General features: G+C 62.8%; 3 protein-coding genes across 12 annotated transcripts; 1 reads left to right on the top strand and 2 right to left on the bottom strand.

The window, feature by feature from the left end:
* Positions 1–10,488, bottom strand: MTG1 (mitochondrial ribosome associated GTPase 1). Of its 10 annotated transcripts, none has more exons than XM_008270642.5 (11): positions 10,263–10,488; positions 10,020–10,069; positions 8,511–8,582; positions 5,124–5,207; positions 4,526–4,582; positions 4,214–4,304; positions 3,854–3,936; positions 3,655–3,751; positions 3,275–3,356; positions 430–542; positions 1–233 (listed from the first exon to the last, which is right to left on the bottom strand). In XM_008270642.5, exons 1-11 carry the CDS (start codon positions 10,372–10,374, stop codon positions 94–96), a joined length of 981 nt encoding a protein of 326 aa, XP_008268864.3. In that variant the 5' UTR covers positions 10,375–10,488; the 3' UTR covers positions 1–93. The 10 variants fall into 10 exon arrangements, with proteins under 10 accessions (XP_008268864.3, XP_051680318.3, XP_069913139.2 ...); XM_051824358.3 differs by having other exon boundaries at positions 8,511–8,613; positions 10,003–10,069; XM_070057038.2 differs by having other exon boundaries at positions 3,854–3,915; positions 10,263–10,484.
* A 311-nt stretch (positions 10,489–10,799) lies between these two features.
* Positions 10,800–18,161, bottom strand: PAOX (polyamine oxidase). Its single transcript, XM_002718768.6, has 7 exons — positions 17,330–18,161; positions 16,519–17,005; positions 16,017–16,216; positions 12,880–13,132; positions 11,600–11,712; positions 11,218–11,375; positions 10,800–11,084 (listed from the first exon to the last, which is right to left on the bottom strand). The coding sequence occupies exons 1-7, from the start codon at positions 18,159–18,161 to the stop codon at positions 10,941–10,943; spliced, it is 2,187 nt and encodes a 728-aa protein (XP_002718814.4). The 3' UTR covers positions 10,800–10,940.
* On the top strand, positions 18,122–24,572 carry ECHS1 (enoyl-CoA hydratase, short chain 1). Its single transcript, XM_008270644.5, has 8 exons — positions 18,122–18,222; positions 19,578–19,775; positions 20,094–20,221; positions 20,501–20,600; positions 21,207–21,311; positions 21,586–21,705; positions 22,443–22,510; positions 24,276–24,572. Exons 1-8 carry the CDS (start codon positions 18,135–18,137, stop codon positions 24,339–24,341), a joined length of 873 nt encoding a protein of 290 aa, XP_008268866.2. The 5' UTR covers positions 18,122–18,134; the 3' UTR covers positions 24,342–24,572.
* The last annotated feature ends 1,905 nt before the right edge of the window (positions 24,573–26,477 follow it).

The following is a 26,477-nucleotide window of genomic DNA, read 5'->3' on the forward strand; positions in this document are numbered from 1 at the left end:
CTCAGTTCAAAACTTTATGCAGCACAGGTGTCCCCCTGGCTGGCGAGCAGGACCGCTCAGAGCTCATGGCTCATGGGCCAGCAGGAGCTCCAGTCAGGCCTCTGTCTCGGCCGGGGGATGGCCACGCAGGAGGTCCCGGTCCAGCATCACAGGACCCAGCTGCCCGCTGCGGAAGGCCTGGAGGAAGTCGCGGGCTGCAGCGGCATAGTTGGGCTGCACGACATTCACGTCACCTGGGGACAGGGAAGGGGGTGAGGGAGGACACCCCAGAGGGTGGGCTCAGCCCCTACCCACTGAGCCTGGGGAGGCCCACGGGCAGGGCCAGTCCCACCCTCTGAGGCTCACAGCACAACCCCTCTCTCAAGAGCCACTCGCCACTCAGCCCCCACAGCAGCCAGGGTCCCGCTGGGTGACGGGGGCCCCACTCACCTGTGCCTGTGAGCGCCTTCACCTTCCGCGTCTTCCCCAGCCTCACGGCCACGCTCTTCAGCAGGTGCCCTGTGTCCTGGCAGGTGCCGCCCAGCCCGTAGTGCTGCACGTACCTGCATGGACACGGCCCAGTCAGCTGGCCCAGCCCCTGTCGCCCACACGCAGGAGGTGCTGGCCTGAGGCTAACCACTCCCCAGACTTGGCAGCAGCCGGGTCTGCCACGAGGACCAGACTGCTTCCCAATACTCAGCTGTCCCGCTCCGGAACACTACAGGTCAGGGATACCCAGCACCTAACGAGTGCCTGGCATCCCATCAAGAATACCAGACCCGGGGCCAGCACAAGGCACAAGCTAAGCTGCGCCTGTGAAGCCCCCACCCCCAGCAGAGTGCTGCTCCACTTCCGATCCAGCTCCCTAATGGCCTGGGAAGGCAGTGGAGGACAGGGCAAGGGCTCGGGCCCCTGCACCCACGTGGGAGGCCAGAAAGAAGCTCCAGGCTCCTGGCTTCACCCTGGACCAACCCTGGCTGCTGTGGCCACGTGGGGGGTGAATCATCAGACAAAGACCCGCCCCCGCCTCCCTCCCTCCCTCTCTGCCCTCCAGATAAATCAATCAATCTTAGGAAAAATATTTCCAGGCCACAAAGCAAGAAATCAGAAGCATAACGAGGAACAGCTCAGCCACTGACGTCCAGCCAGAAGTGGCCCAGGCATCGACAGACACCCGCCTGTCGCTGCATGCGCCCCACACGATGATGCCATGCACTAAAGGCGCTGTGGAAGACAACTGGGGGGGGGGGGGGGGGGGACTCAGACGTTCCAGGAGAGAACGAGCAGACTGAGGACAGTCCCAAAGGCAGGACGGGGAGAAGCTGTGGGGCAGAAATGTGGTCAGAGTTCTCTAATCCGAGGAAGCCATGAGGCCACAGACCCCAGAAGCCCGGGAAACACAGAAGAAACCGCACCCAGGCCAGGGTCCTCGAGCTGCTCACACCGGATGAAGAGAACGAAAATGAAGAGAACATCTCAGAGGGGCCAGGCTTCCCACCAGAAACAAACCAGTGAGGGGCGAGAAACCCGTCAATCTAGAATGTTCCAAGAGAGGAAAAGCAGGGGAGCAGCAGAGGCGCCAGTGGGCGGGCTCTCCCCAGGCAGCAGGGGCCCCGCGGGTGACACCAGGGCAGCTGGCATCTTCCTGGGGCCTGGAGCTCTCTGACAGACCGCGTGGGGACCCCAGCACCCACAGCAGGGGCCTGGGCTGACTCCCGGATCCTCTTCTCACCCGTTTTCGGCTAACGAGTGTTCTGGGCGGCAGCAGGTGATGGCGGCCCCAGTACTGGGTCTCCGCCACCCTTCCTGCCTTCCAGCTCTGGCCTGGCCCAGCTCTGGCTGTGGTGTGAAGTGGGGGAGGGAACCAGCGGACAGGGATCTCTCCCATCTGTCTCTGCCTCTCTGCCTTTCAAGCCAAATGAAAACCAATGAAGGAAAAGGAAGATAATTGTATCAACAAAGAAAAGTAACAAGATATCCGGGACTTAGAAACTATTACAGACAGCTGACCGCAACCCACCAGCCACACAACTGTTCTCAAACTGTTTACACACAACTGTTCTCACACTATTCTCACACACAACTGTTCACACACACACAACTGTTCACACACACACACAACTGTTCTCACACTATTCACACACACACAACTGACCTATTTCTGGTTCTCAAAAGCAGCTCCAGATATGGAGGGGCAGGTGCACAGCCTAGCAATGATGCTGGCGTCCCCATCAGGTGCCTGGGGCAGTGCCCAGCTCAGCTCCTGCCGGTCCCCTCTAACGCAGACCCTGAGGCCTGCACTGCCTTAACTCCGTCCACGTCTCCCCTGTGGGAGGCAGGGACCCAGCCCCTGAGCCATCACTGCTGCCCCCAGAGTCTGCACTGAGTCAGGAGCCAGACGGGACTCGGCTATGGGCAGTGGCGCCGTGGCCGCTGGACCCAGCCAGCTCCCTAAGTGGGCGTTGAGTGCCCTGTGTGCCTGCTTCTCCCTGTCTCTCAGTCTCTCAAATAAATTACATGTTAAAAATAAATAAATAAATAAGAGCTATTGACCCAGAGAAAATATTTACAAGTCACCCCTCTGATTAAGGACTTAAATCCAGACTGTACCCAGAACTACTACGACAATCTAACGAGAAACAAAAACTTAGTTTTAAAGGCAGGAAAAGACCGAGCACGTCCCCAGAGGGGACGTGGATGCTCTCAATGGACAGACGCTGCCCCTCCTCTGGGGTCAGGGGCCGCAGAAGCACAGGCCACACCGGTGCTGGGGGTGGGAGGAGTGTGGGGAACCCACGTCCCAGTTCCCTTCTGCTCGGCAAACAACTCGGCAGCTTTCCCCATGATGCAGACGCCCAGGGAGCAGGCTCCGGCACCCCACAGCCTGGCGCTTACCCAGAGAGAGCCCCACCTGCACACGAACGGGCTGCGCTTGACTTGCGAGGTGGGTGGGCCGCAAGACCCTGAGAGCAGCGCCAAGGACAGATGCCCAGGGGACAGAGCACACCCTGCGTGCTCAGATCAAGTTCTAGAAAATGCAAATGACCCTGCAGCGACAGAAACGGAGCGAGGGCAGGCAGGAGCCAGCCCACAGCAGCACAGACCAGGGTCGGGGGCTGTTTTCCGCATCATGTGACGGTTTCATAGCCGTGACCCCTGGTGAAAAACCTCTCAGGTCACAGGTGTTAGGGTGCAGGTTACCGTATCAACGCAATGACCCAGAACGCTGTCTTAGTGAAAGTGTGTTTGTCCAGGACGCGAGAGGAGGGGCTGCCTGCCCCACACGGCAACTCACCCTAGGAGCCGGTGTTCGTTGAGGGTGTGAAGGAGGTAGTCGGCCATGGTCTCCTCCCCGACCAGGTGATCCAGCAAGGTTCCTGGGAGCAGAGGTGAGTGTGTGAGACGGCCTGGCCAGCGACACCCATGCTCCAGAGGAGAGGCTACGCAGGGCAGGAGGTGCTGCCTTCTGGAACCTTCTCCCTGGTGCCTGCCGTGGCCTCGTGGCCTGACCCCTCTGCCCTGTGCTCTCATGCCAGTGAGGCCACAGCTGTGAGCACTTGGGGCAGCCCAGGCCACTCAAGCTCTAAGAAGCATTCCCAGCGAGCAGGGCGGTTGGCGGGCAGAGCCCTGAGGCGGAGGGGGACCCACCCTGGCCCTACCCTGGTCCTGGCTCACCACACAGGGCCAGCTTCAAGCCCGTCTCCACACTCTCGATCCGAGGAGCCAGCACTCCAGGGGTGTCCAACAGGAACACCAGCGGCCGCTCAGACACCTGGGGGGGAGGGGTTGCTCAGTAGCAGGTGGCAGCTATGAGCAGTCAGCAGTGGTGCCTGCACAGCTCCAGGCACGCCCCAAGCCTAGCCAAGGGACCCACCTGAATTCTGGAGGTCACAGCTCTGGTGATTCCAGGCTCACCGCCCACCCGCGTGGCTTTTCCTGCAGGACAGAGGGCTGTGGCTGGGATCGAACCCACACGGCAGAACCTGAGCACCTGCAGGCCAAAGCGCAAACTCCCAAAGCCCAGGGAGCTCCCAGGCTGTGGTCACTGCACACTCAGCCGCACACTCACTCACAGGGGGCAGCTGCTCAAGCCAGGCACAGTGGCTTGGGGACTCAGCACACGCACCACTCTCTCTGGTGGGCAGTGATGGCCGGCCAGGGCCACTCCTCCCCCAGCACTGCACAGAGCAGGACCCAGCTGGGCATGTCCCCGAGGACGCCACTGCCCCACTACCTTTCCTGAGGTGCTGCCTCCGCAGGGAGTTGATGAGGGAGGACTTGCCCACGTTGGGGATCCCGGCCACCATGACGCAGTAGTCCACATTCTGCAGAGCGGAGACCAAGCTGCCCCAGCCTCGCCCCGACAGGCCATGGAGCTCGGCCCCGGGACAGCAGCGGTCAAGGCAGGGTTACCCAGCAGCAAGACAGGGCCTGGCCCTTTCCACGGAAGGAAGACAAGAGGGCAGGCAGGCTCCTGGCTGCTGCAGTGCGTGCAAGGGGAGGGGGACCCCTCGCACACCGGCCCCCACCTCCCAGCCCCACCAACCTCTCCTCGGTGGTAGCGGTGGCTGCTCCCAATCAACTGCGAGACAGCTGGGATGACCTGCAGCAGAACAGACGCGCCTGGGGCCCCGAGCGAGGTCCCCGACTATGTCCCCCTTGTCACTCAGCACACAGGGGACACAGACCCCACTTCTGGGCTTCACCCTGCGCCTCCTATGGAACACAGCTTCTTCCTCGAGTCCTGCCGATCTTGTGCTCAGGTCACAGATGCCGGCCGGAGCCATGGGTGCCGGGCCTGCGTGTGCCGTCCCTGGCTGCCCACCAAGGATCAACGAGGCAGCTCCCGGGGGCTACAGCTTGACCCTGTCTTCTGACAGACACACGTCACCCTGCGAAACTCCCTGAGAAAAAACCAGCTACCAAACTACAGAAGGCGCTGTCATGGCTGGACTCGGGCTGGTGTCTCACGTCCACCCCGCCCTCAGCACAGGGGACCCCTGCACCCCCGTGGTCACTGGAGACTGTCCCTGGTGGGGCCCTGAGCAGCCCACCTGCCTCGTCCACCCCGCCCTCAGCACAGGGGACCCCTGCACCCCCATGGTCACTGGAGACTGTCCCTGGTGTGGCCCTGAGCAGCCCACCTGCCTCACGTTCTCATCCGTCATGCAGTTGGTGAAGATGACGTTTCTCAGGCCTTCTCCTTCTTCTAATTGTTGCACAATTTTCTGAAAGAAACAAGACATTCCCAGGGCCAGCGCAGTGACGTAGTGGGTAAAGCTGCCACCTGCAGTGTCAGCATCCCACATGGGTGCTGGTTCAAGTTCTAGCTGCTCCACTTCCGATCCAGCTCTGCTATGGCCTGGGAGAGCAGAAGGTGGCCCACGTCCTTGGGCCCCTGCACCTGCATGGGAGACCCCAAGGAAGCTCCTGGCTTCAGATCAGCGCAGCTCCAGCTGTTGCAGCCATTTAGGGAACGAACCAGCAGATCAAAGACCTCTCTCTCTCTCTGTCTCTCTCTCTGCCTCTCTGTAACTCTTTCAAATCAATAAATCTTTTTTTTTTTTTTGGACAGAGTGGACAGTGAGAGAGAGAGACAGAGAGAAAAGTCTTCCTTTGCCATTGGTTCCCCCTCCAATGGCCGGCGCAGCCGGCGCGCTGCGGCCGGCGTACCACGCTGATCCGATGGCAGGAGCCAGGTACTTCTCCTGGTCTCCCATGGGGTGCAGGGCCCAAGGACTTGGGCCATCCTCCACTGTACTCCCGGGCCACAGCAGAGAGCTGGACTGGAAGAGGGGCAACCAGGACAGAATCCGGCGCCCCAACCGGGACTAGAACCCGGTGTGCCAGCACCGCAAGGTGGAGGATTAGCCTAGTGAGCCGCAGCACCGGCCCAAATCAATAAATCTTAAAAAAAGAAAAGAAAAAGAAAGAAACAAGGTGTTCCCATTTTAAACACTGAACGAAACGTGTGTGGGCGACACACCACACCCAAGGGTCTGAGCTGGCAGACTCTGCGGCGACCTCATTGCTGTCCTGCAGGCTGACCATGACTTGGAAGGCCCACACGTGAGGGAAGGCGCCCAGGAACCTGATGGCCGGACACTCGGGCTGTGTGTCCATCACTGTGCACCTGTCGGCATTTGCTGGATCCTGCACTGCTCCGGTCAATCACAGGACAAAGGCTTTGTTGTGTAGCTGCTTCTTTCCTAGGAGGGTTAGCCACACCCCAGCTCCGGCAGGTGCTGCTGCTCCCTCTTCCCAGCCTCAAAAGCCTCAGCCATAGGCGCCCTCCGCCCAGCTACAAAACTCTGTATTTTGAGAAGTCTTCATTTTTACTTTTTTAAAGATCTATTTACTTATTTGAAAGGCAAAGTTACAGTAAGAGGGAAAGACAAAGGCCTTCCATCCACTCGTTTACTCCCAAATGGCAGCAACAACTGGAGCTGGGCCAGTCCAAAGCCAGGAGCCAGGATCCAGGAGCTTCTTCAGGGTCTCCCAGGTGGGTGCAGGGGCCCAGGCACTTGGGCCATCTTCTACTGCTTTCCCAGGTGCATCGGCAGGGAGCTAGGTCGGAAGCACACAGCCAGGACTCGAACCCATGTCCCTGAGATGCTGGCCCCGCAGGTGGCGACTTTACAGCACTGTTAAGACAACTACACAGCAGCAGCTTTGAGTGGTGGGCCAGCAGCAGGGGGCGTGGGCCTCCCCCTGGGATTCTCCCAGAGGCTTCAGGATGCACCCTGTGGCAGTCTGTGGATGGGACTCAGAAGTCACCTGACGGCCAAAAGGCACCAGTGCACACGTCCACACAGCAGCAACTTGTCAGAAACACGGCTTCAGCTCTAAAGATCCCGACACCTGTTCTTTGCCAAGGACTTCGTTAAAACAGAGCAAAAGCAAACTAACCCTTCAAAAACAACAGTCCCAGGGCTGGGTGTCTGGCTCAGTGGTGAGAAGCCCCTTGGGAGGCCCAGCCCCCTTCACACGAGGGCCTGGCTTGAGTCCCATCCTCTGACCCAGATTCCTGCCAATGCACCCACAGGCGGCAGGTGACACTCAAGTGCTCGGGGCCCGGCCACCCACGTGGGAGACCCAGATGGAGTTCGGGGCTTTTGGCTTCAGCCTAGCATTTGAGGAGTAAAACTGCAGATGGAAGACTTTTCTAAGTCTGTATCTCTCTGCCTTTCAGATAAAACTTACTGTTTTCAAGATTTATTTATCCAAAAGTCAGATAATTAGAGAGGATGAGACAGAGATAGAGATCTTCCATCCACTGGTTCACTTCCCAGGTGGCTGCAATGGCCAGGCAGGGCTGAGCCAGGAAAGCCAGGAGCTTCTTCTGGGTCTCCCATGTGGGTGCAGGGCCCAAACACTTGGGCCATCCTCTGCTGCTTTTCCCAGGCCATTAGCATGGACCTGGGACATAAACCAGCACCCATATGGGATGTTGGCATTGAAGTGTGCAGCTCTACCAACTACGCCACAATGCCAGGCCCTAAATAAAACTTTTTTTAATTAAATAAGTAAAATAATAACAAAAACAAAAAAGTCTAAAAAGTAAAAATAAGGGCCAACAATGTGGTTCAGCGGGTTAAACTGCCACCTGCAGTGCCAGCATACAAAATGGGCAAGGGGTCAGTCCCGGCTGCTCCACTTCCAGTGCAGCTCCCTGTAACGGCCTGGGAAACAGTGTCAGATGGCCCAAGTCCTTAGGCCCCTGCACTGCACCCACATGGGAGACTCAGTAGCTCCAGGCTCCTGGCTTTGGATCGGTCCAGCTCTGGCTGCTGCAGCCATCTGGGGAGTGAACCAGCAGATGGAAGACCTCTCTCTCTCTCTGCCTTTCAAATAAGTAAATAAATCTTAAAAAAAAAAAAGGCCGGCGCCGCAGCTCACTAGGCTAATCCTCCGCCTAGCGGCGCCGGCACACCAGGTTCTAGTCCCGGTCGGGGCACCGGATTCTGTCCCGGTTGCCCCCCTTCCAGGCCAGCCCTCTGCTGTGGCCAGGGAGTGCAGTGGAGGATGGCCCAGGTGCTTGGGCCCTGCACCCCATGGGAGACCAGGAAAAGCACCTGGCTCCTGGCTCCTGCCACCGGATCGGCGCGGTGCGCCGGCCGCAGCGCGCCGGCCGCGGCGGCCATTGGAGGGTGAACCAACGGCAAAAGGAAGACCTTTCTCTCTGTCTCTCTCTCTCACTGTCCACTCTGCCTGTAAAAAAAAAAAAAAAAAAAGGAATTCACTCCCCCTCCCCCTCTTCCATATGGTAGGCAGAAGGCAGGCAGCAGCAGAGCCTGGGCCACACTGGTGAGCGTGGACACTGGACATCAGCCTCACGCAGCTACTGGAATTCATCACGTAAAATCTGAAAGTCAGCTCCTCCGCAGAGTGGCCACACCAGGTGCTCACAGCCGCAGTGGACAGAGGCTACCACGCGGGGGACAGCAGACAAAGGTCCACTGGACTGGGCACTGCGACAGGTCTGCGAGCCCGGGTGGACACCCCTGCCTCGCGCTGAGGGAGGACTTTACCTGCCGCTCGGTCAGATCGGCCAAGTCCATCTTGTTGAGGACGAGCAGGTGGGGCTTCAGCCCCAGGGCCTCCTGGAACACAGGGTTGCGCCCTGAGAGCGGGATGTGACCAAGTCAAGGCAAAAACTTCAAAGCGCGAGCTCCTCTCGTCCTCGCCTCCCAGGCGGCACAGGAAGCCCGGTCTTGGGGCGAGTGCCCACCCTGGCGGCCCTCGGCTGGGGACAGGGCAGCAAAGGCCACAAGAGGTGAGCAGGCGGTGGCTCTCGCGAAGTGATGACAACAACGAAAGCCCAGTCTTGGGAGCCGGCGGCTGCTGAATCGCCGAGCCGCTGCCGTTCCCGCACCTGGAGAGCTCTGCCCAGACCCAGCACACGCAAACCGCGCCCTCCCGCCACTGTCAGACAGGAGGACCCCGAACCTGCCAAGAGGGAGACCCAGCACGGGCAGGCACTGCTTCCTGTCTCACTCCTGGGCTCTGGCTGCAACTTCCCTGCCCACCCCCCAGCCCTGTAAGCAGCTGCACCCCAGAGGGACCTGATGAAAAGCACCCCTGTGCCCATTCAGGGGACCACGGCCCCAGACCCCTGCCCCAAGGCCAGGATTCAGTGATGGGGCTTCTTGTGCATCCCAGATAAGCCAGAATGTGCAGACGAAAGCAAGGGCTGTTTTCTGATCAGTCACATGACAACTGCATGCCTCATGACTGCTTAAGACGGGCAGCTGTCAGTCAATGCCCCTGCCCAGCACAGAAGCCCAGCGCTGCACCCTTGGAGCTGCAAACGTGCCCCGCGCTGCACAGCGGCTTCCCTCCAGGCAGTGGAAGAAACAGCCACACAGGCGGACCTGCCCAGGGTAGGGACCGGCCCGCAGGTGCGGGGAGGGGGATCCCACAGCTCTCCAGCAATGCCCGCGCCCCCGCCCCCGGAAGAATCTGGCAGTAACCAACGGGGTCTGAGAAGTGCCCTCAGCTGCCAGCAAGGTGCTGCCATCTGCAGGAGGAACGCCCGGGGACGAGGACTTGGAGAAGGGGAGAGCCAGCCGGCCTGCTCCGGGAGCTTCCTCTGAGACTCCCACGTGGGTGCGGGCCCCAAGCACGTGTGCGGTCGCCTGCCGCTTTCCCGGGCCCATTAGCAGGGAGCTGGGTCAGGAGTCGAGCAGCCGGGTCTGCAGGCCGGCGTCGGAGGCGGTGCTACCACGCTGCTGGCGCCCGGCAAGGGCTTCTAACCTAAGGTGTCAGGTCCAGCGGAGCGCAGGGGAGCGCAGGGGAGCTGCCGGAGGCCAGGAGCAGCAGCGACACGGCCGCACTCCAGTCCGCATCCCACTCGCGACCCAGCTTCCTGCTGCTGCAGCGGGGGCCCCGCACCGGCGGTGGGGGGCGTCTGGGGAGCGAACCAGCGGCTGGGAATCTGTCTCCCTGCAGCACACACACGCATCTTAAAAAGAAACACGAAAAACCCGGACCCCGCCTAACGGGTCCGGCCCCCGAGAGGATATCCGGGCGTCGCGCACCTCGATGACGCAGTCCACGCGCGTCAGGCTGCTCTGCATCTTCTTCAGCCCTGCGAGACGGAGCCCGTGAGCCGCGCGTCCACGCCCGCCCCGAGCGGCCGGCCAAGGAGCTCCTGGCGCCCTCAGGACGCGCCCCTGGCGCTGACGTCTAGGCTCCGGGAGGCGGGAGCCGGCTCAGTCCTGCCGGGTACCCCGGCGTGAGGTTCAAGGGGGCGCCGGGCCGGGGAACCCCCGGGACCTCACCCTTGGCCATGTGGCCCGGAAACCAGCGCGCCACATCCTGGCCGCGCAGAGCGACGCCCGCCCGCCAGGCTGCCCCGGTGACGCCGCTCAGTGCGCGCGCGGACAGCCGCATAGCTCCTCGCCGGCCAACTCCGCAGCCCGGCCGGCCGACCGCGCCGACCCGGAAACACTCCACGCTGACTTCCTCCGCGGCCGGAGCCCGCCCCTGGGACTCCGGCGCGCCCCGCGCCTGCGCAGGACGCTCCCACGGCCGCGGACGGGGCGGGGCCGGTCAAGGGGCGGGGCCACTGCGCAGGCCCAAGCTCCGCATCGCGCCCTGCGGGTGCGGGAATTCATCGCTATTAACAGGAGGGGGCGTTAGGCACTCGGGTTAAGACGTATCCACGGGCTTCCGCATCCCAAAGCCGCGTGTCCCCGAGGATGCGCACCTGGAGGGCACCTGCCACCCCCGTGGGAGACCCAGGTGGCGCCCCACACCCCCCTCCCCGCGCCAGGGCAGCGTGGGAGCCTGGGAGCAAAGACCACACCGGACACACGGACATTTCAGGAGCTTTATGCGCGCGGTGGCACCGCCAGGCCTGGCTTCTGGGCCAGGGCCGCGCGGCTCAGGCCAGCCCCGGTAGGCTCCAGTGAGGACGGAGGGGGCGGCGGCCGTAACTCCCCGGACCGGGAAGCCGCCTAAAGCCTGGGCCATGGCCGCGGCGCCTGTGGCTCCCACAGCCCAGCGAGGCGGTCGGCCTCCCGCCAGCCGGAGAGCAGGGCTCCGTGCGTGGTGGAGTAGAACGTGCGGTGCGTGGCCTCCCCCGCAAACAGGACCTGCAGCTGTGGAGGAAGGTGGTGTCAGAACAGGGGTGGGGGGCCCCACGCGTGCACACACACACAGGGGAGCGCAGTGTGGACCCCACGGGCAGCAGCATCCCGACATCAGCCGCGGCTCCACACTGTCACTGCCCACCTGGGCGCCGGCGCTGTCCGCAGGGAGGGGCTGGGCCAGCAGATCGATATCGTCGCCGGTGCTGCCCACGGCCACGTAGCTGTAGGAGCCGCGGGTGTAGGGGGCACTGTGCCACCGCGACCGCAGCACGCTCTTGGGCGCCGGGAGCTCCGGGTTCCCTGGGCAGCAGAGAGGCAGGCGTCCGCCCGGGGTTCCACTACGCACCACCAGCCTCCCCGTGTGCACGGAGGTCTCTGGGCAGGGTGGGGGACGGCCGAGCGGCTCCTCAGGGGCATTACGACCCCACCGCCAGCCTCCCAGGGTGACCAAGCGCCCTTCCTGGCTGCCACTGTGACTGACAGCTGCAGCCCCTAACCCTGGCTGACACCGCCTTGGGCTGCACCTGTGGCTTTCCGGAGCACGTGGGTTAGAGATGTGAGCACCTCTTCATCCGACAGCGTCTCCATGAATTCGGACTCCAGCCCAGCGATGAAGCCGCACAGCACATGGACAGACCTGCAGTGGACAGGACGGTCAGCCCAGCTCTGCCCGCGGCTGCGCCAAGAGCCCGGTCCCGGGGCCGGAGTCCGCAGTGCCTCAGAGCCACCCGCTCCCCGGGTGAGGTCTGCACAGCATTTGGGCAGAAAACCCCACTTCCAGTAAGCAGTAACGTCATGAATTTCCCTCCATCCCGGCTGCGTGTAGCCCGGGGCACAGGCGTGAGCCGGGCGTGGTGGTCACCGCGGCCTGGGCAGCCAACAGGCGCCTGTCCCGTCCCTGACAGAGGCCCGTCGCGTGGGGTTAGAAACCCTGTGTCTGCCGGCAGCTTGGCAGTGACGGGGACGCCATTCGCGGAGACGGCACCAGCGCTGTCTTCTGAGCGACCAGAACCACAGATGAGAGGTCTGCGTGGGAAATGAGCAGACCCGGGCCGGCCGCGGGGCACCGCTTCCTGGCGAGGAGTGGGGTCAGGAGCGGCTCCTGCACCTCCCCCGCCCCCTCCCCCTGCTGCCCTCTGTCAGCGGAAGCCAGGACCAGTGCAGAGCGACCCGGGAGACTCTGCCCTGAGATCTGAGAGGGTCAGGACCATCCTCCCAATAGTAACTGCTTCTAAAGGCCTCACTGTGAGCAGACACACGGGGACCCTGAGGGCCACCGCCCCGAGCCACGGGCAGTGTCCCATGAGAGCACCCAGGGTCCCCATGCCCTGACACAGCACAGCCTGCAGGTCCCGCCCTGGGGCAGCTGGCCCACCCCACTGCCCTTCCCCCACCTCAGGCGGCTGAGGCCACAGCCCCTGCTCCCACGGCACCGCCACCTGACCCGCATCTCAGAGGCTAACAGCAGTCGTCTGCTGTCATTTCTCAGTGTGACTTCCCAAGCCCACAGGTGCTGCTTTATGGGGGCGTGGCCCTGCAGGACTTCCCAAGCCCACTGGTGCTGCTTTATGGGGGCGTGGCCCTGCAGCTCCACCACCCAGGGCTCTGCTCTCAGCACCTTTCAAACTTCCCAGGGACCCCTGAGCTCTGGCTTCCCAAGAATCCAAATGCACCTGCTCCCTGACTGAACACCCCTCAAGTGCACAGCACCCCTGGGCCCTTGGTGTTGGGGGCGTCCGTGTGGGACCCCCACCCAGGCCGCCCCAGAAACACGGCGCAGGAGGGGCGGGGCCCTCAGACGCACCCGCAGGGTGGCAGCACGAGAAAGCCGATGAGCTTCCGGTACCAGGTGTCGGGCAGCACGGGGGCGGCGTCCTGCAGGGGTGAGCTGTCCTCCCACACCAGCTGGATGTGCTGGCAGGCCGGCTCCCAGAAGGGCTCCTCGAACTCCAGGAAGATTTTATTGTTGGTCCCAAAGCCCATCTTCTTGACGGCTTCTGCCTTGTCGGGAGGCAGCGGAGGCACAAAGAAGGTGTCCAGACGCTCCTTAAGGAAGCCTGGAATTCACAAGGCGCTCGGCTCCCACCACAGACCCCCACAGCCGGAACCCCGCAGGACGGCCCGGGCCCCTGCTGCCCACTCCTGGCTGTAGCCTGGCCCAGCCCTGGCTGTGGAGTAAACCAGCAGACAGAAAAATCTCTCTCTGCTTCTCAATGGAAATAAATTTTAAACATTCTTTAAGGAAAGCACAGTCAACCAGCAGAAGGGCCAGGATCTGTGGCCCCCTACGGCAGCTGTCCGTCCACACCTCCGGCCAGCGGCTCCCGATGCCCATAGCTGGAAGTGGCCCTGCAGGTGCACCCACACATGCGACACCGTGTGGAACAGACAGTAATAAGCACCTCAATTACCAACAGATATATTAAAAAATGACCTTTTCACACAGAAAACACTATGCCACTTAACCAACCCTCAGCTTCTGCTGAGCCACAAGGACACAGCTGTAACCTCGTCACCAATGCCCTGACCCAGGAACATGGACAAGCAGGCCCCGTGGGAGCCACTGCAAATAAACCAACAGAGCCAGTGGCATTTATTTAAAAAAAAAAAAATGACCGGCGCTGTGGCATGGTGAGCTGGGCCCCTGCCTGCAGTGCTGGCTTTCCATATGGGTGCCGCTTCTAGTCCCGGCCACTCTTCTGACCCAGCTCTCTGCTGTCACCTGGACAAGCAGCGGAAGATGGCCCAAGTGCTTGGGCCCCGGCACTCCCATGGGAGACCTGAAGGAGGCTCCCAGCTCCTGGCTTTAGATCAGCCCAGCTCCGGCTGTTGCAGCCATTTGGAGAGTGAACCAGCGGATGGAAGATCTCTCTGTCTCTCCCTCTCTCTGTCTGTAACTCTACTTGCAAAAAAATAAATAATGAAAAAAAAAAAAAAGACAAATCTCTATGGGCTGACTTGGAGAAAGAAAACAGCCACAGAGGTGAGGGGTGTGGTGTGAACACACCGTGGGAACGGCACAGAGGTTAGGGGTGTGGTGTGAACACACCCTGGGAACGGCACAGAGGTGAGGGGTGTGGTGTGAGCACACCGTGGGAACGGCACAGAGGTTGGGGTGTGGTGTGAGCACACCGTGGGAACGGCACAGAGGTGAGGGGTGTGGTGTGAGCACACCGTGGGAACAGCAGAGGTTAGGGGTGAGGTGTGAGCACACCTTGGGAACGGCACAGATGTGAGGGGTGTGGTGTGAGCACACAGTGGGAACGGCACAGAGGTGAGGGGTGTGGTGTGAGCACACCGTGGGAACGGCACAGAGGTGAGGGGTGTGGTGTGAACACACAGTGGGAACGGCACAGAGGCGAGGGGTGTGGTGTGAGCACACCGTGGGAACGGCACAGAGGTGAGGGGTGTGGTGTGAGCACACCGTGGGAACGGCACAGAGGTGAGGGGTGTGGTGTGAGCACACCGTGGGAACGGCACAGAGGTGAGGGGTGTGGTGTGAACACACAGTGGGAACGGCACAGAGGCGAGGGGTGTGGTGTGAGCACACCGTGGGAACGGCACAGAGGTGAGGGGTGTGGTGTGAACACACAGTGGGAACGGCACAGAGGCGAGGGGTGTGGTGTGAGCACACCGTGGGAACGGCACAGAGGTGAGGGGTGTGGTGTGAGCACACCGTGGGAACGGCACAGAGGTGAGGGGTGTGGTGTGAGCACACCGTGGGAACGGCACAGAGGTGAGGGGTGTGGTGTGAGCACACCGTGGGAACGGCACAGAGGCGAGGGGTGTGGTGTGAGCACACCGTGGGAACAGCACAGAGGTGAGGGGTGTGGTGTGAGCACACCGTGGGAACGGCACAGAGGTGAGGGGTGTGGTGTGAACACACCTTGGGAACGGCACAGATGTGAGGGGTGTGGTGTGAGCACACAGTGGGAACGGCACAGAGGTGAGGGGTGTGGTGTGAGCACACCGTGGGAACGGCACAGAGGTGAGGGGTGTGGTGTGAACACACAGTGGGAACGGCACAGAGGCGAGGGGTGTGGTGTGAGCACACCGTGGGAACGGCACAGAGGTGAGGGGTGTGGTGTGAGCACACCGTGGGAACGGCACAGAGGTGAGGGGTGTGGTGTGAGCACACCGTGGGAACGGCAGAGGTTAGGGGTGAGGTGTGAGCACACCCTGGGAACGGCACAGAGGTGAGGGGTGTGGTGTGAACACACCTTGGGAACAGCACAGATGTGAGGGGTGTGGTGTGAACACACAGTGGGAACGGCACAGAGGTGAGGGGTGTGGTGTGAGCACACCGTGGGAACGGCACAGAGGTGAGGGGTGTGGTGTGAGCACACCGTGGGAACGGCACACAGATGTGAGAGGTGTGGTGTGAGCACACCCTGGGAACAGGATGGGTGCTGTGATCCTGGCCCTCTCAGCTCCTCCAGGAAGGGCAGAGGACACAGCCACCCTAGGCAGACTCCCAGCCCAGCCACACCTGGACGCCCACGTCAGCTCAGTGCTGCACCAGCTGCGTGAACTGAGGGAGTTTTCTCTGCTGTCTCACCAGGGCAGAGGGACGGTCACCACCTCAGGCCCTGGGAGCAGTCGCTGTGAGAAGCCAGCAGCCAGCACCCCAGCTACGTTGTTCCCAGCCTCATCTCGCCAAAGCTCAGACGGCTGCCACCCCGACAGCTCCCTCCGAGGCCCCTGGCTGCTCCCTCAGGCCACTGACGAGCCTGTCCAGCCCCAGGCCCACCTGCAGAGGCCGCCCCAGTCGCCTCCAGGTAAGCACAACAGGCGCTGAGTGGCGCATTCTCTTACTGCCAAGCCCGGCACTCCCAGACAGGCAGATGCTACAAAACCTGAACACTGACGTGAGCTCAGCGGCCGAGCAAAGGGCTGGGGGCCATGGAACCGGGGTGGGGGCCTGGCCGGAGTGGGGGCTACCTAGGGGCACGGTGATGATGACATGATGGGCAGGCAAGCGGTCTCCATCCTCACATTCCACCAACACCGGGAAGGTCTCGCCGGGAGATGCCGCCTCCTGGAAGGCTCCAGCCCAGTGCACCGTCTTCACGGGCTTGTTAAAGACCATCACGTCCTTCGGCAAGGAGGCCACTAAGTGGTCTGTGAGTCCCTGGTAGCCCCTGGGAGACACAGGTGCAAGGTGCACAGCAGGTAAGCCCTGCCCCCACCCCAGGAGGGACCCCTGGGGCTGCTGGGGAGCAAGCTGAGGCCTCCGGGAGACCCCTGGGCCACTGCAGGACAGGGCTGGCCCTGACCACACCCAAGCGCCAGCTCTGTGCATTTGACTTCACAGGGCTAACACCAAGGACCCTGGGGGGAGAGGGGTCAGCACCTGGCCTGCAGGTTACAAGGGCCCCCGGACCCCACACCTCCTGTGCCCCCAGCCGGGCCTGGGGTGTGGGTGGGGGAGGGGCCCACATACCCAGCAAAGGTGCAGTCCAGCCCCGGCAGCACCGTGTACTCCCCGAAGGGCGCGAGGGCCACCAGGTCCATGCTGTGGGTGCCACTCACGCAGCACTCCACGTTCAGGAAGGTGTTCAGGATGGCCAGCTTCAGCTTCCTGGTGTCCTCGTCCTCCGTCCAGCCGGCTGCCAGCTGGCCGATCTCCCGCTTGAGGAAGTCCCCAACGCTGGGCACCGGGGTCTTGGTGGAATGCAAGAACTCTCGCGTCTGGTCTATGAGGCCGTAGAACAGACTGGCCATCTCGGCCACCAGCTGCAGGCTCACGCAGGCCCCGGAGCTACTGTAGCACACGGAGGGCAGGCCCACGTGGCCGCCCGTCTCCAGCAGCTGGTTCTCCTCGGACAGCTCCCTCTCCCCCAGGAGCCCGTACCTGGCCGCCAGCTGGAACACAGGGTTGCCCTGGGAGGGGCCATGGATCCAGTGCGCGCCCACCTCCACCACGCCACCTGGGAGGGGACAGGAGACGCCACCTGGAGGTGCCCTCCCAGAAAGGCCAGCTTCTCCGAGGAACACCCCAAGAGCAGACTGCGGCCGGGCGGTCCCCGACCGGGGAAGGACCCCAGGGCTGACAGAGGGGCAGGCTACCTCCCTGGGAAGGTGGAGCCCACGCCCTGCGGGCCCCGGGAACTCTGCTTAGGAGGCCAAGGCGGGGAGCCGGGGAAGGCCTTGGGCCAGTAACCGAGGGCACAGGCCGCGAGCTCGGACAGGGCCGGTTAGTTCGGGCGGAGCGTTCGGAATGGGTCAGAGGGAGGCCCCGGAGGGGCGGTTACCGAAGCTGCGCTCGGAGCGGATGCGGCCGCCGGCACGGGCCGTGGCCTCCAGGACCCGCAGGTGCGGAGAGGCGGGGTGGCGGCAGAGCCGCTGCGCCGCGCCCAGTCCCGCGATGCCGCCGCCCACCACCAGCACCCGCGGGCCGCCCGAGGCCTCCGCGCCGCCGCCCCTCGACTCCATCGCGTAGCCCCGGCAGCACCCGCGGGTCCGCCGCGCCGAGGCCCGCAGTTCGCCTAGGAGGCCGGAGGCGGAGCGAGAGGCGGCGCCGGCGCGGGGCGGGGCGGGCGAGAGGCTTGGCGTAGAGCGCCGGCGCGGGGCGGCCGCGGCCGGCGGGGACCGGCAGGTGCAGGCGTCCGGCCTCGGGCGGTCTGAACGACGGTGCCGCGGCCGCCGCCGGAGCCCCACCTGCGGGACTGCGCCCGCCGCGCGGGGACAGGAACGGCCCGCATTCGAAGCCGCCCTGAGCGCCGGGACGGGGCTCTGTATGCTAGCGGGACCCCGCACTGGGCACCGTGCGCCGGCGCGTCCCCTCCCAGCGACTGCGGTCCAGCACCCGCACCGGCGGGCAGAGGGAGGACCCGGGCGTCCGGGCGCTCGGCCACGCACCCTCCGACTAACACCAGGGCAGCCGGCCCCGCACCTGCGGGTACCGCCCTCCCCGCACGCCCGCCAGTCCCGCCCACTGCGCGTGCGCGCGGCTCTCGCGATGGCTGCGGCTCTCGCGGCGCCCGCCTGTGGGCGGGGAGAACCCTGAGTGGCGCGCTCGGGGGCGGGGCGGGGCGGGGCCAGTCGTCCGAAAGTGCCATGGCTGCCCTGCGCGCACTGCTGCATGCTGTCCGTCGCCCGCTGCGCGTCCCGGCCCGCAGCCCCGCGCTGCGCGCCTTCGCCTCGGGTGAGTGCGGGACCGCGGCGCACGGGATCCCGCCGTCACTCTGACCTGAACCGGTCCGCCCCGCACCTGACCCCGGCCCACACCCCCACCTGATCCCTGACCCCGCCATTCGCACACCCTCAGCTGATCGCGGAACCTAGCCTGACCCTGCATGCCCACCCCACCCCCCCACGTTGATTCTAGACCCCCAGCCTGGCTCTGCCTGCACCTCCTCATCTGCCACAGGTGTCTACCCCTTCGCCCGGTTCGCCGAGCTGGCTGGGGGCTGGGTGGAGGGAGTCGCTGGCTAATTTTCAGCTCAGTACCTGGATAGAGCGCCAACGCCTCGAGCCAGATGGGTGCTGGGTGGTTGGTTGTGCAACTCTGGGGCAGCGGGGGCCCAGGCACTGGGGATGCAGGCACCGCCCACACTGTCCACTGCCTCTGCCCGCCTCTGAGACCCCCTCCAGGCCACCCTGCCCCTCCCCGCCAGCCCCCATGGCAAGGGTTCTTGCTGGGGCAGGAAGATCCCTCACCCCATCCTCGCCCCGTGTTTCTGGTGGTGTTGGTGTCGCCCCCACCGCCGTCTACACTCACCTGGGAGCAGCTGTTTCCCGGCCTTGTGCAGGCGGCGCTCACGGGAGGCCCAGTGACTCCCGCACAGGTCACTGAGGCCCCTGCCTTACTGCTGAAGCCGCTGGCTGCTCACTTTGCCTGTTGGCTCCACTGTCTCAATCCGGCTGAGCCAGCTCCCGAGGCCCGGGGACAGCTGGCTCTGTCTCCGGCTCCGTCCTGTTTGCACCTTCACCTTACCTTGGCAACTCCCGTAGCCCTGGCTGTCAGAACACCGGGCCATCTCTGCTGTGTCCTGGGGCCCTGGGGGAGCCGACCTGGCACGCAGGAGGAGGAAGGCGCTCTGGGCGCTGTGCGGGACATCAGGAAGTGTTCATTTAGCCAAGGCCAGCCATGTGCCAAAGCCATCTCCAGGCCGAGGGCCTCTCAGAGCCACCTGTGTCTACCCCCCACCCCCGGTCGATGCCCCCTTTTTAGTTATTTTCTAAAGATTTATTTCCTGATTTGAGACGCACCATTACAGAGAGGTCTTCTGTCCACTGGTTCTCTTCCCCAGATGGCTACAATAGCCTGAGCTGGGCCAATCAGGAACCAGGAGCTTCCTCTGGGTCTCACACATGGGTGCAGGGGGCAAACACTTGGGCCATTTTCTACTGCTTTCCCAGGCCATAGCAGGGAGCTGGATCGGAAGAGGAACAGCCAGGACACAGGACATGTGTACAAGTTGGGTGCTAGCACCACAGGCCTTGGCTCATCCCACTGCGCCACAGCACTGGCCCTCTGACCCCTCTGCCTCCCCCCAGGTGCCAAGTTTGAGTACATCATCACCGACAAGAGGGGCCGGGGTGGCAGCGTGGGGCTGATCCAACTGAACCGCCCCAAGGCACTGAACGCCCTGTGCAATGGCCTCATTGAGGAGCTGAACCAGGCGCTAGGGGCCTTTGAAGAGGACCCTGCCGTGGGGGCCATCGTGCTGACGGGCGGGGACAAGGCGTTTGCAGGCAAGTGGGCAGCGGTGGCGCCAGATGGGGGGTGCACACCTCAGGGACCCCCTTAAACATGGAGCGGAGACACTGGGGGGCCGCCTGGGGAAGAGGTTTTGTGTACCATGGGGGCCCGGGTTCTGGTAGACACAGCCACCTTGAGTGTGTCCTGTCCTCAGCCTGTCGTGAGGCGTGGTAGCGCGCTGCCGTGGTATGCCTGCCTACCCACACGCCACCCCAGCACCCGCCCAGGGCCCCGCGAGCTGCGGCTGGTAGGGAGGTGTGAAGCTGTGGGGTCTGTGCTCCTGGTGGCTGAAGCCTCGGTTCCACCCCCAGCCGGAGCCGACATCAAGGAGATGCAGAACCACACCTTCCAGGACTGCTACTCCAGTGGGTTCCTGAGCCACTGGGACCAGCTCACCAGGGTCAAGAAGCCAGTCATCGCTGCTGTCAACGGCTACGCCGTGAGTATCAGACGGGAGCCGCCTCAGCCAGGAGCACAGCTGGGGCGGGGGGAGTCCACGAGGCCAAGGCCCCTGCTCCGCCCGCCCTGGATTCCAGCCCCACCTGCCCCAGCCCACAGCATCAGCCGCTCGGGGATAACCCATCCAGACACTCACCTCACCTGGTGCCACAGTCTGGATTCTGTTTTCTTTTGGTGGAAAACTTGGGGAGCAGATGGAGTACTTTTTATGGCGGGTTCTTTGCCGAAACTGGTGCTGAAGCCAAATGTTGGTTTGCAGCTCGGTGGGGGCTGTGAGCTCGCCATGATGTGCGACGTCATCTATGCCGGCGAGAAGGCCCAGTTTGGACAGCCGGAGATTCTGCTGGGCACCATCCCAGGTGAGCCTCCGGGCTGGGCCCGTCAGTGTTATCTGGGGTCCCCGGCTGCCTGTCTCGGCCCATACCAACAGCGCCGTGGAGCACCTGTGCTGGTCTGTACCACAGAGGTTCTAGCATTCACGCCATGGAGCCTTGTGGGTCCGGAGCCTGAAAGAGCTCGGTGACCCTGGCTGGTTCTGTGCCGGCCCCACCCACTCCCACTTCTCTGGCCCTGGGGCCACACAGCCTTGATGAGCTCAGCCCAGCGAGGAGTCCGGCCGCCTGGAGGAGTGGGCCGAGACTGAGGCGCTGGACCACGCAGGTTCTCGGTGCATCCTTGCAGGGTCTGAGCCCACGCGAGAGTTGCCGACATGAGGGACCCCAGCTCGCAGAGCAGGGAGATCTGGAAACTTCTAGAATGTTGGAAGAGCCCATGGAGGGGCTGGCAGACACCATGTGACTCAGTCCTGGGAAGAGAGTTCTGGGGGCGCTGAGGCGCCAGGCCCTTCTGTTGCCCCCCCCCCCGCGCCTGCTGGCCAGCTGCCCCCCATGCCCCTGAGGACTGGCCGGCAGCGTGCCCCAGGCTTTCCGTGGAGCCAGCGTAACCAGCAGCCCCTCTCCCTGCAGGTGCAGGGGGCACCCAGAGACTCACCCGCGCCGTGGGGAAGTCGCTAGCAATGGAAATGGTGCTCACAGGCGACCGGATCTCAGCCCAGGAAGCCAAGCAGGCAGGTATGGCAGGGCAGAGACAGGCTACGTCCAGAGGCCCCTGAGCCTGTGTGTCCCGGGAAGCTGGGAGTGACAGCCTTGGAATCCCCGTGTGTGGGTGCAGAGCTGAGCTCCGGTGTGGGTTAGAGGACAGCGCCCCTACCCCATCAGCACCCCATCCCAGGAGCAGCCGCCCCCTGCCCTGTGTGGGTACCTCGGAGGCCTGGCCGTGGGCTTCCCGGCGTGGCTCTCCAGGCAGTCGGGGGCGGGGCCGGTGCTGTTGCACCTTGTGTTCCAGGTCTCGTGAGCAAGGTTTTCCCTGTCGAGACGCTGGTGGAAGAAGCTATCCGGTGTGCTGAGAAAATTGCCAGCAATTCTAAGATTATAACAGCCATAGCCAAAGAGTCGGTGAACGCGGGTGAGCATTCTGCCAGGAACGGGATGGGGAGGCTCTCTGCTCTGAGGCTTCTGCTGGGAACAGGGGTGGGGGTCTCCGCTCTGAGGCTTCAGATGTCGGGGCTGCGAGTGACCCTCAGAGATGCTGGGGTTCTCAGAGTTCTGCTTTCTGGCAACTCCCAGATTCTGTTGCTGTCCCAAGCTCCCCTGCGGCCTGGTGGGGTTGGGGGGTGGGGAGTCCCTGTCCCGGGCACACTTGGTGTTGGGGTGGCCGCCTGGGGCTGAGCTGGGCCTGGTTCCTGTGTTATGTGCCAGTGAAGTGGACCTGACCTGCCCCCTCAGAACTGCCTGGCGTTTGGAATTCGGCTGTGGTTTGCTGGCTGCTGCCTGGGAAGCCACAGCCCCGGGGGTGGCCTCAGCAGGTCACTCAGCCCTCAGCCTAGGTCAGCGCAGAAGGAGCTGCGGTCCCCCGGGCTGTTGCTTGGTCATCGCCCAGCCCACCCGTCTGGGGGTGCCAGCGACGGTGGCGCCCACCCTTCAACCTTGAACGTGGGGTTTCCTGGTGCCCCTGGAAGGATCAGGACCAGGCCCGGAGCAGACGGCAGCCCCCTTCTCTGGGTGCTGTCCGTGCTCCCCAGATGTTCTCCTCACTGGGCAGGGTGCTGCGTGCCTCTGTCCAGTCCCCTGCCCCTCCCTCTGGCCGGTGCTGCAGCTGGGGAGGGCTGGGCTGAGGTCGTAACCCCAGGGTTTCTTTTTCAGCGTTTGAGATGACGCTGACAGAAGGGAATAAGCTGGAGAAGAAGCTCTTTTACTCCACTTTTGCCACTGTGAGTACCCGGCCGGGCCCCAGGAGCACGCGGGCCCCCTCTGGGGGCTGCCGCCTTTTCTGGTTCTGGCTTGGGCTCCCGTTGCTCTGTGGTCAGCCCTTAGCTTTCCCACAGCCAGATCAGGTTTGTTCTATCAGGGAGTCTTTTTTTTTTTTTGACAGGCAGAGTGGACAGTGAGAGAGAGAGACAGAGAGAAAGGTCTTCCTTTGCCGTTGGTTCACCCCTCAGTGGCCACTGCAGCCAGCCCGCTGCGGCCAGCGCACTGCGGCCGGTGTACCGCACTGATTCGAAGCCAGGATCCTGATGCTTCCTCCTGGTCTCCCATGCGGGTGCAGGGTCCAAGGACTTGGGCCATCCTCCACTGCCCTCCTGGGCCACAGCAGAGAGCTGGACTGGAAGAGGAGCAACCGGGACCGGGACTAGAACCCGGTGTGCCAGCGCCGCAAGGTGGAAGATTAGCTTAGTGAGCTGTGGCGCCGGCCCTATCAGGGAGTCTTGACTGTGGCCCGGAGTGTACTGGAAGCCGTGGGTGACTTCCCAGGACTGTGAGTTTCCCTGTGGTCCTGACATGTGCCGCATGGCCTGGAGCATCCTCCAGGGTTTCTGCCGTCTACTGAGGTGGAACAGGCTCTTGTCTGTACCCCAGAGAGAGCTCAGGTGTGATATGAGAGGTGTGGAGAGCCTGGCCACAAGGTCCACGTGCAGGGCAGACGGCATCTGCAGACAGAAGCTGAGCGCCCAGCCACCCAGGCCGGGGAGCGAGGCGGCGTCGTAGGGAGAACATGCCAGGAGGGAAAGGCAGCGGCGTGGGGAGAACACATGGGGCAGGGGTCTGGGCAGAGCGAGAGCAAGCGCAGTCTTGTCAGACCTGGGCTCCAGGGGCGGGGTCTTGCTCCACCCACCTTCCTCCTCCCCTCCCCCCTCCTGCTCCGCCCACCTTCCTCCTCCCCTCCCCCCTTCTGCTCCGCCCACCTTCCTCCTCCTCTTCCCCCTCCTGAACCAAGGTTTGCTGAGCCTGAGTCCCCAGGTTACACTGCTCGGCGTGGTCAGGCTGGGAGCCCATCTGGGCTGGGCAGGGGGGTCACTGCATCGGGGAGAGGCTGCCTTGGGGGGATTGCGAGGTCTCCTTGCCCAGCGTTCCCAGGCTGGGTCACCCCGGGCAGCACTCCTGGGAACTGTCACTGGGAGAAGCTGGGACCTCCTGTCACCTCTTGTCACCCCGTCACCTGTCAGGTCTGGGCAGGACTTTGCGGTACAGAATCCTGGGATGCTTCCAAAGCGAGCTCTGAGCTTTCCTTTCCACGGAAGCTTTGTTCTCCCTGGGGCCCTGTCACACGCACACAGACACAGACACACGCGTGCATACGTGCACACACACGCACACGGGCTGATTTCTGACTTCCTACCTGACACAGTCTCTCTTCTGCTTCCCATCGTAATTCCTCTTTCGCTATCAAAGACGTCTGGGTGTTTTATGGAAGAAAAATGATGTGGGCTCTTTAAGAAGAAATGCATGTGTACCTGCACACAAGCAAAATGTTGGACTGGGTGACACCTGGGTCAGGTCACCCAGAGTCCCCGCCTGTGTGCTCTGGGGCTCCCTCTAGCTGCCGCTCCCCAGTGGCTGCCACCTGCAGGGAGAGGGTGTAAAATTCCTCATCCTGGTGGGTCCAGGGTCTGGCCGAGTGGCCCCCGGCTCCTGCATGCATGAAGAGCGGGCTCAGGGGAGGCGTTGGCATCACCTCTGCTCTCCCTTCCCCACCAGGATGACCGGAAGGAAGGGATGACCGCCTTTGTGGAGAAGAGAAAGGCCAACTTCAGAGACCAGTGAGGCCAGGCAGGGCCTGGGAAGGGCAGTGTGGGTGACCCACTGCGTCAGTGATCCCACTGAGCCCTCAGCGCACTCAAGTCCTCGCCTCACGTGGAGACACGTCTGCTTGCCGTGCCGTGGGAGGTGGGCGCCCGCCAGGCTGCTGGGCCACTCCTGTCCACTGGCTGCACATGCTCTGCTGATTAAAGTGATGGCTCAGACGGGGTGTCCCTGTCTAGAGGTGGAGTCGTCTGTCGGCTCACGTTTCAGTGTTGTCAGTGCAGGCGTCTGCAGGACCTGTCGCCCACTCATCACACTCCCGGCTGCCGCCAGCAGTTGAGTTCACAGCTCTCTAGAGACTGTACTGTGTCCAGAAGCACGTGTGCATGCACATGTCATATGAACATGACGTGCATGCATGAACACACAGGCAACACATACATGCACACATGCATATGAACACGAGAATGCACACATCCACCCACACAGCATATGTATTTGCACACCCATCCCCAGTCACACCCACACATATGAACGCACGTACATGCGCATCTACACAGCACACATGAACACATACATGAAGGCACACACATCCATTCCACACAGTACACACACACCCATCCCCACACAGTCACACATGCATGAACACACATGCACCCATCCACCCTGCACAGTTGGCACATGGGTACACATGCACAAGTCTTGTGTGTGCATGAATGTGGGCAGTCACCATTGTGTACACACATGCACAAATGGGCACACTGACCCATAGGTCATGTGTGCACATGTGCACAGCACACTCATGCGTGGATGGGAACTTCCGTGCGCGCTCCACAAAAGAACACACCATGGTTTTCTCGCTCCATGGGCTGGTTCACTGCCGGTCTTAGGTTTGGTGAAATCCACGCAAGGTAGGATGTGCTGCCTGCCCCAGGCCGTGGCTGAGCCACCCCCATCTCCTCCAGACGGGAACCCTCCCGTCCCTCCCGCTCTGGACCTGCACCCCTTGGGGTTCACGAGGAGACCCACATCCCAGGGGCACAGCATTGGAGGCAGGGCCTTCAGGAGCTGATAAGGTCATGAGGGTGGGCTTGAGTTCTCCATCCACACGGGGCGGCCTCAGTGGCGAGTCAGGCCCTTCTGTGTCAGGCCCCACGTCTGCCTGGGCCTTGGACCTCCAGCCTCCAGAACCAATGGAGATGTTGAAAGCCACCATCTTGGGCTCAGCTGCCACGGCCACCCAAGCCGGGAGAGGGGTCCTGCTTGTCATTGCGGAGCGGTGCCCAGTCCTGTGCACTATGGACGCATCGTAACTCGCCTATTCCCCTTCTGGTTTCTTGACACCAGAGCAGCCACCGGCGGTGCCGCCGTGGGCTCGGCGGCCTGACCTTCACTCAGTGGGGCACACGGTGTTGGGAGGGGAGTCTGCCTGCAGGGCTGCTCATACTCGTCCATCTGCAGGAGGCCTTGGGAGTCGAGGCTGGTGCTGAGATGCTGACCTCTGACCCCTGGGTCTTCACTGCACCAGCGGCTCCTGGAGCCTGGTGCTAGGAGGTGCCAGGCCACAAACGGCACGGCCATGCTCGGTGCCGCCTGTCCATGAGGTCGGGAGCACAGAAGCAGCAGGACAGCTGCCACATTGCTGCCAAGGGCCTCTGGTGGCCTCAGGGCAGGACCTGGGCTGACCGAGGAGATTCAGGAAGATTGAGGTGGCCTCTGACAGCTGAGGCGCTGTGGGGCCCACTTGCCACGCAGGCATCAGGGCCGTGGTCCCAGGCGCGCCCTGGCCAGCAGCCCACAGAAGGTGGCAGCGTCCTCAGATAAGCCACAGGAACTTGGGCTGTTTTTCGTTGTTTTTGTTTGTTTGTTTGTTTGTTTTTTAAGATTAATTTGTTTGAGAGGTAAAGTTACAGAGAGGGAGAGAGAGAGGTCTTCCATCCACTGGTTCACTCCCCAGATGGCTGCAACATTGGAGCTAGGCCCATCAGAAGCCAAGAACCAGGAGCTTCCTCTGGTTCTCCCACGTGGGTACAGGGGCCCAAGGACTCAGGCCATCTGCGGCTTTCCCAGGCCATAGCAGAGAGCTGGCTCAGAAGTGGGGCAGCTGGGATGCTGGCACTGGCTCCACCCACTAAACCACAACTGCTGGCCCAAGGC

This window comes from Oryctolagus cuniculus, chromosome 15, assembly GCF_051225735.1.
Source record: "Oryctolagus cuniculus isolate XC-2025 breed Fujian yellow rabbit chromosome 15, ASM5122573v1, whole genome shotgun sequence".
Taxonomy (NCBI): Eukaryota; Metazoa; Chordata; class Mammalia; order Lagomorpha; family Leporidae; genus Oryctolagus; species Oryctolagus cuniculus.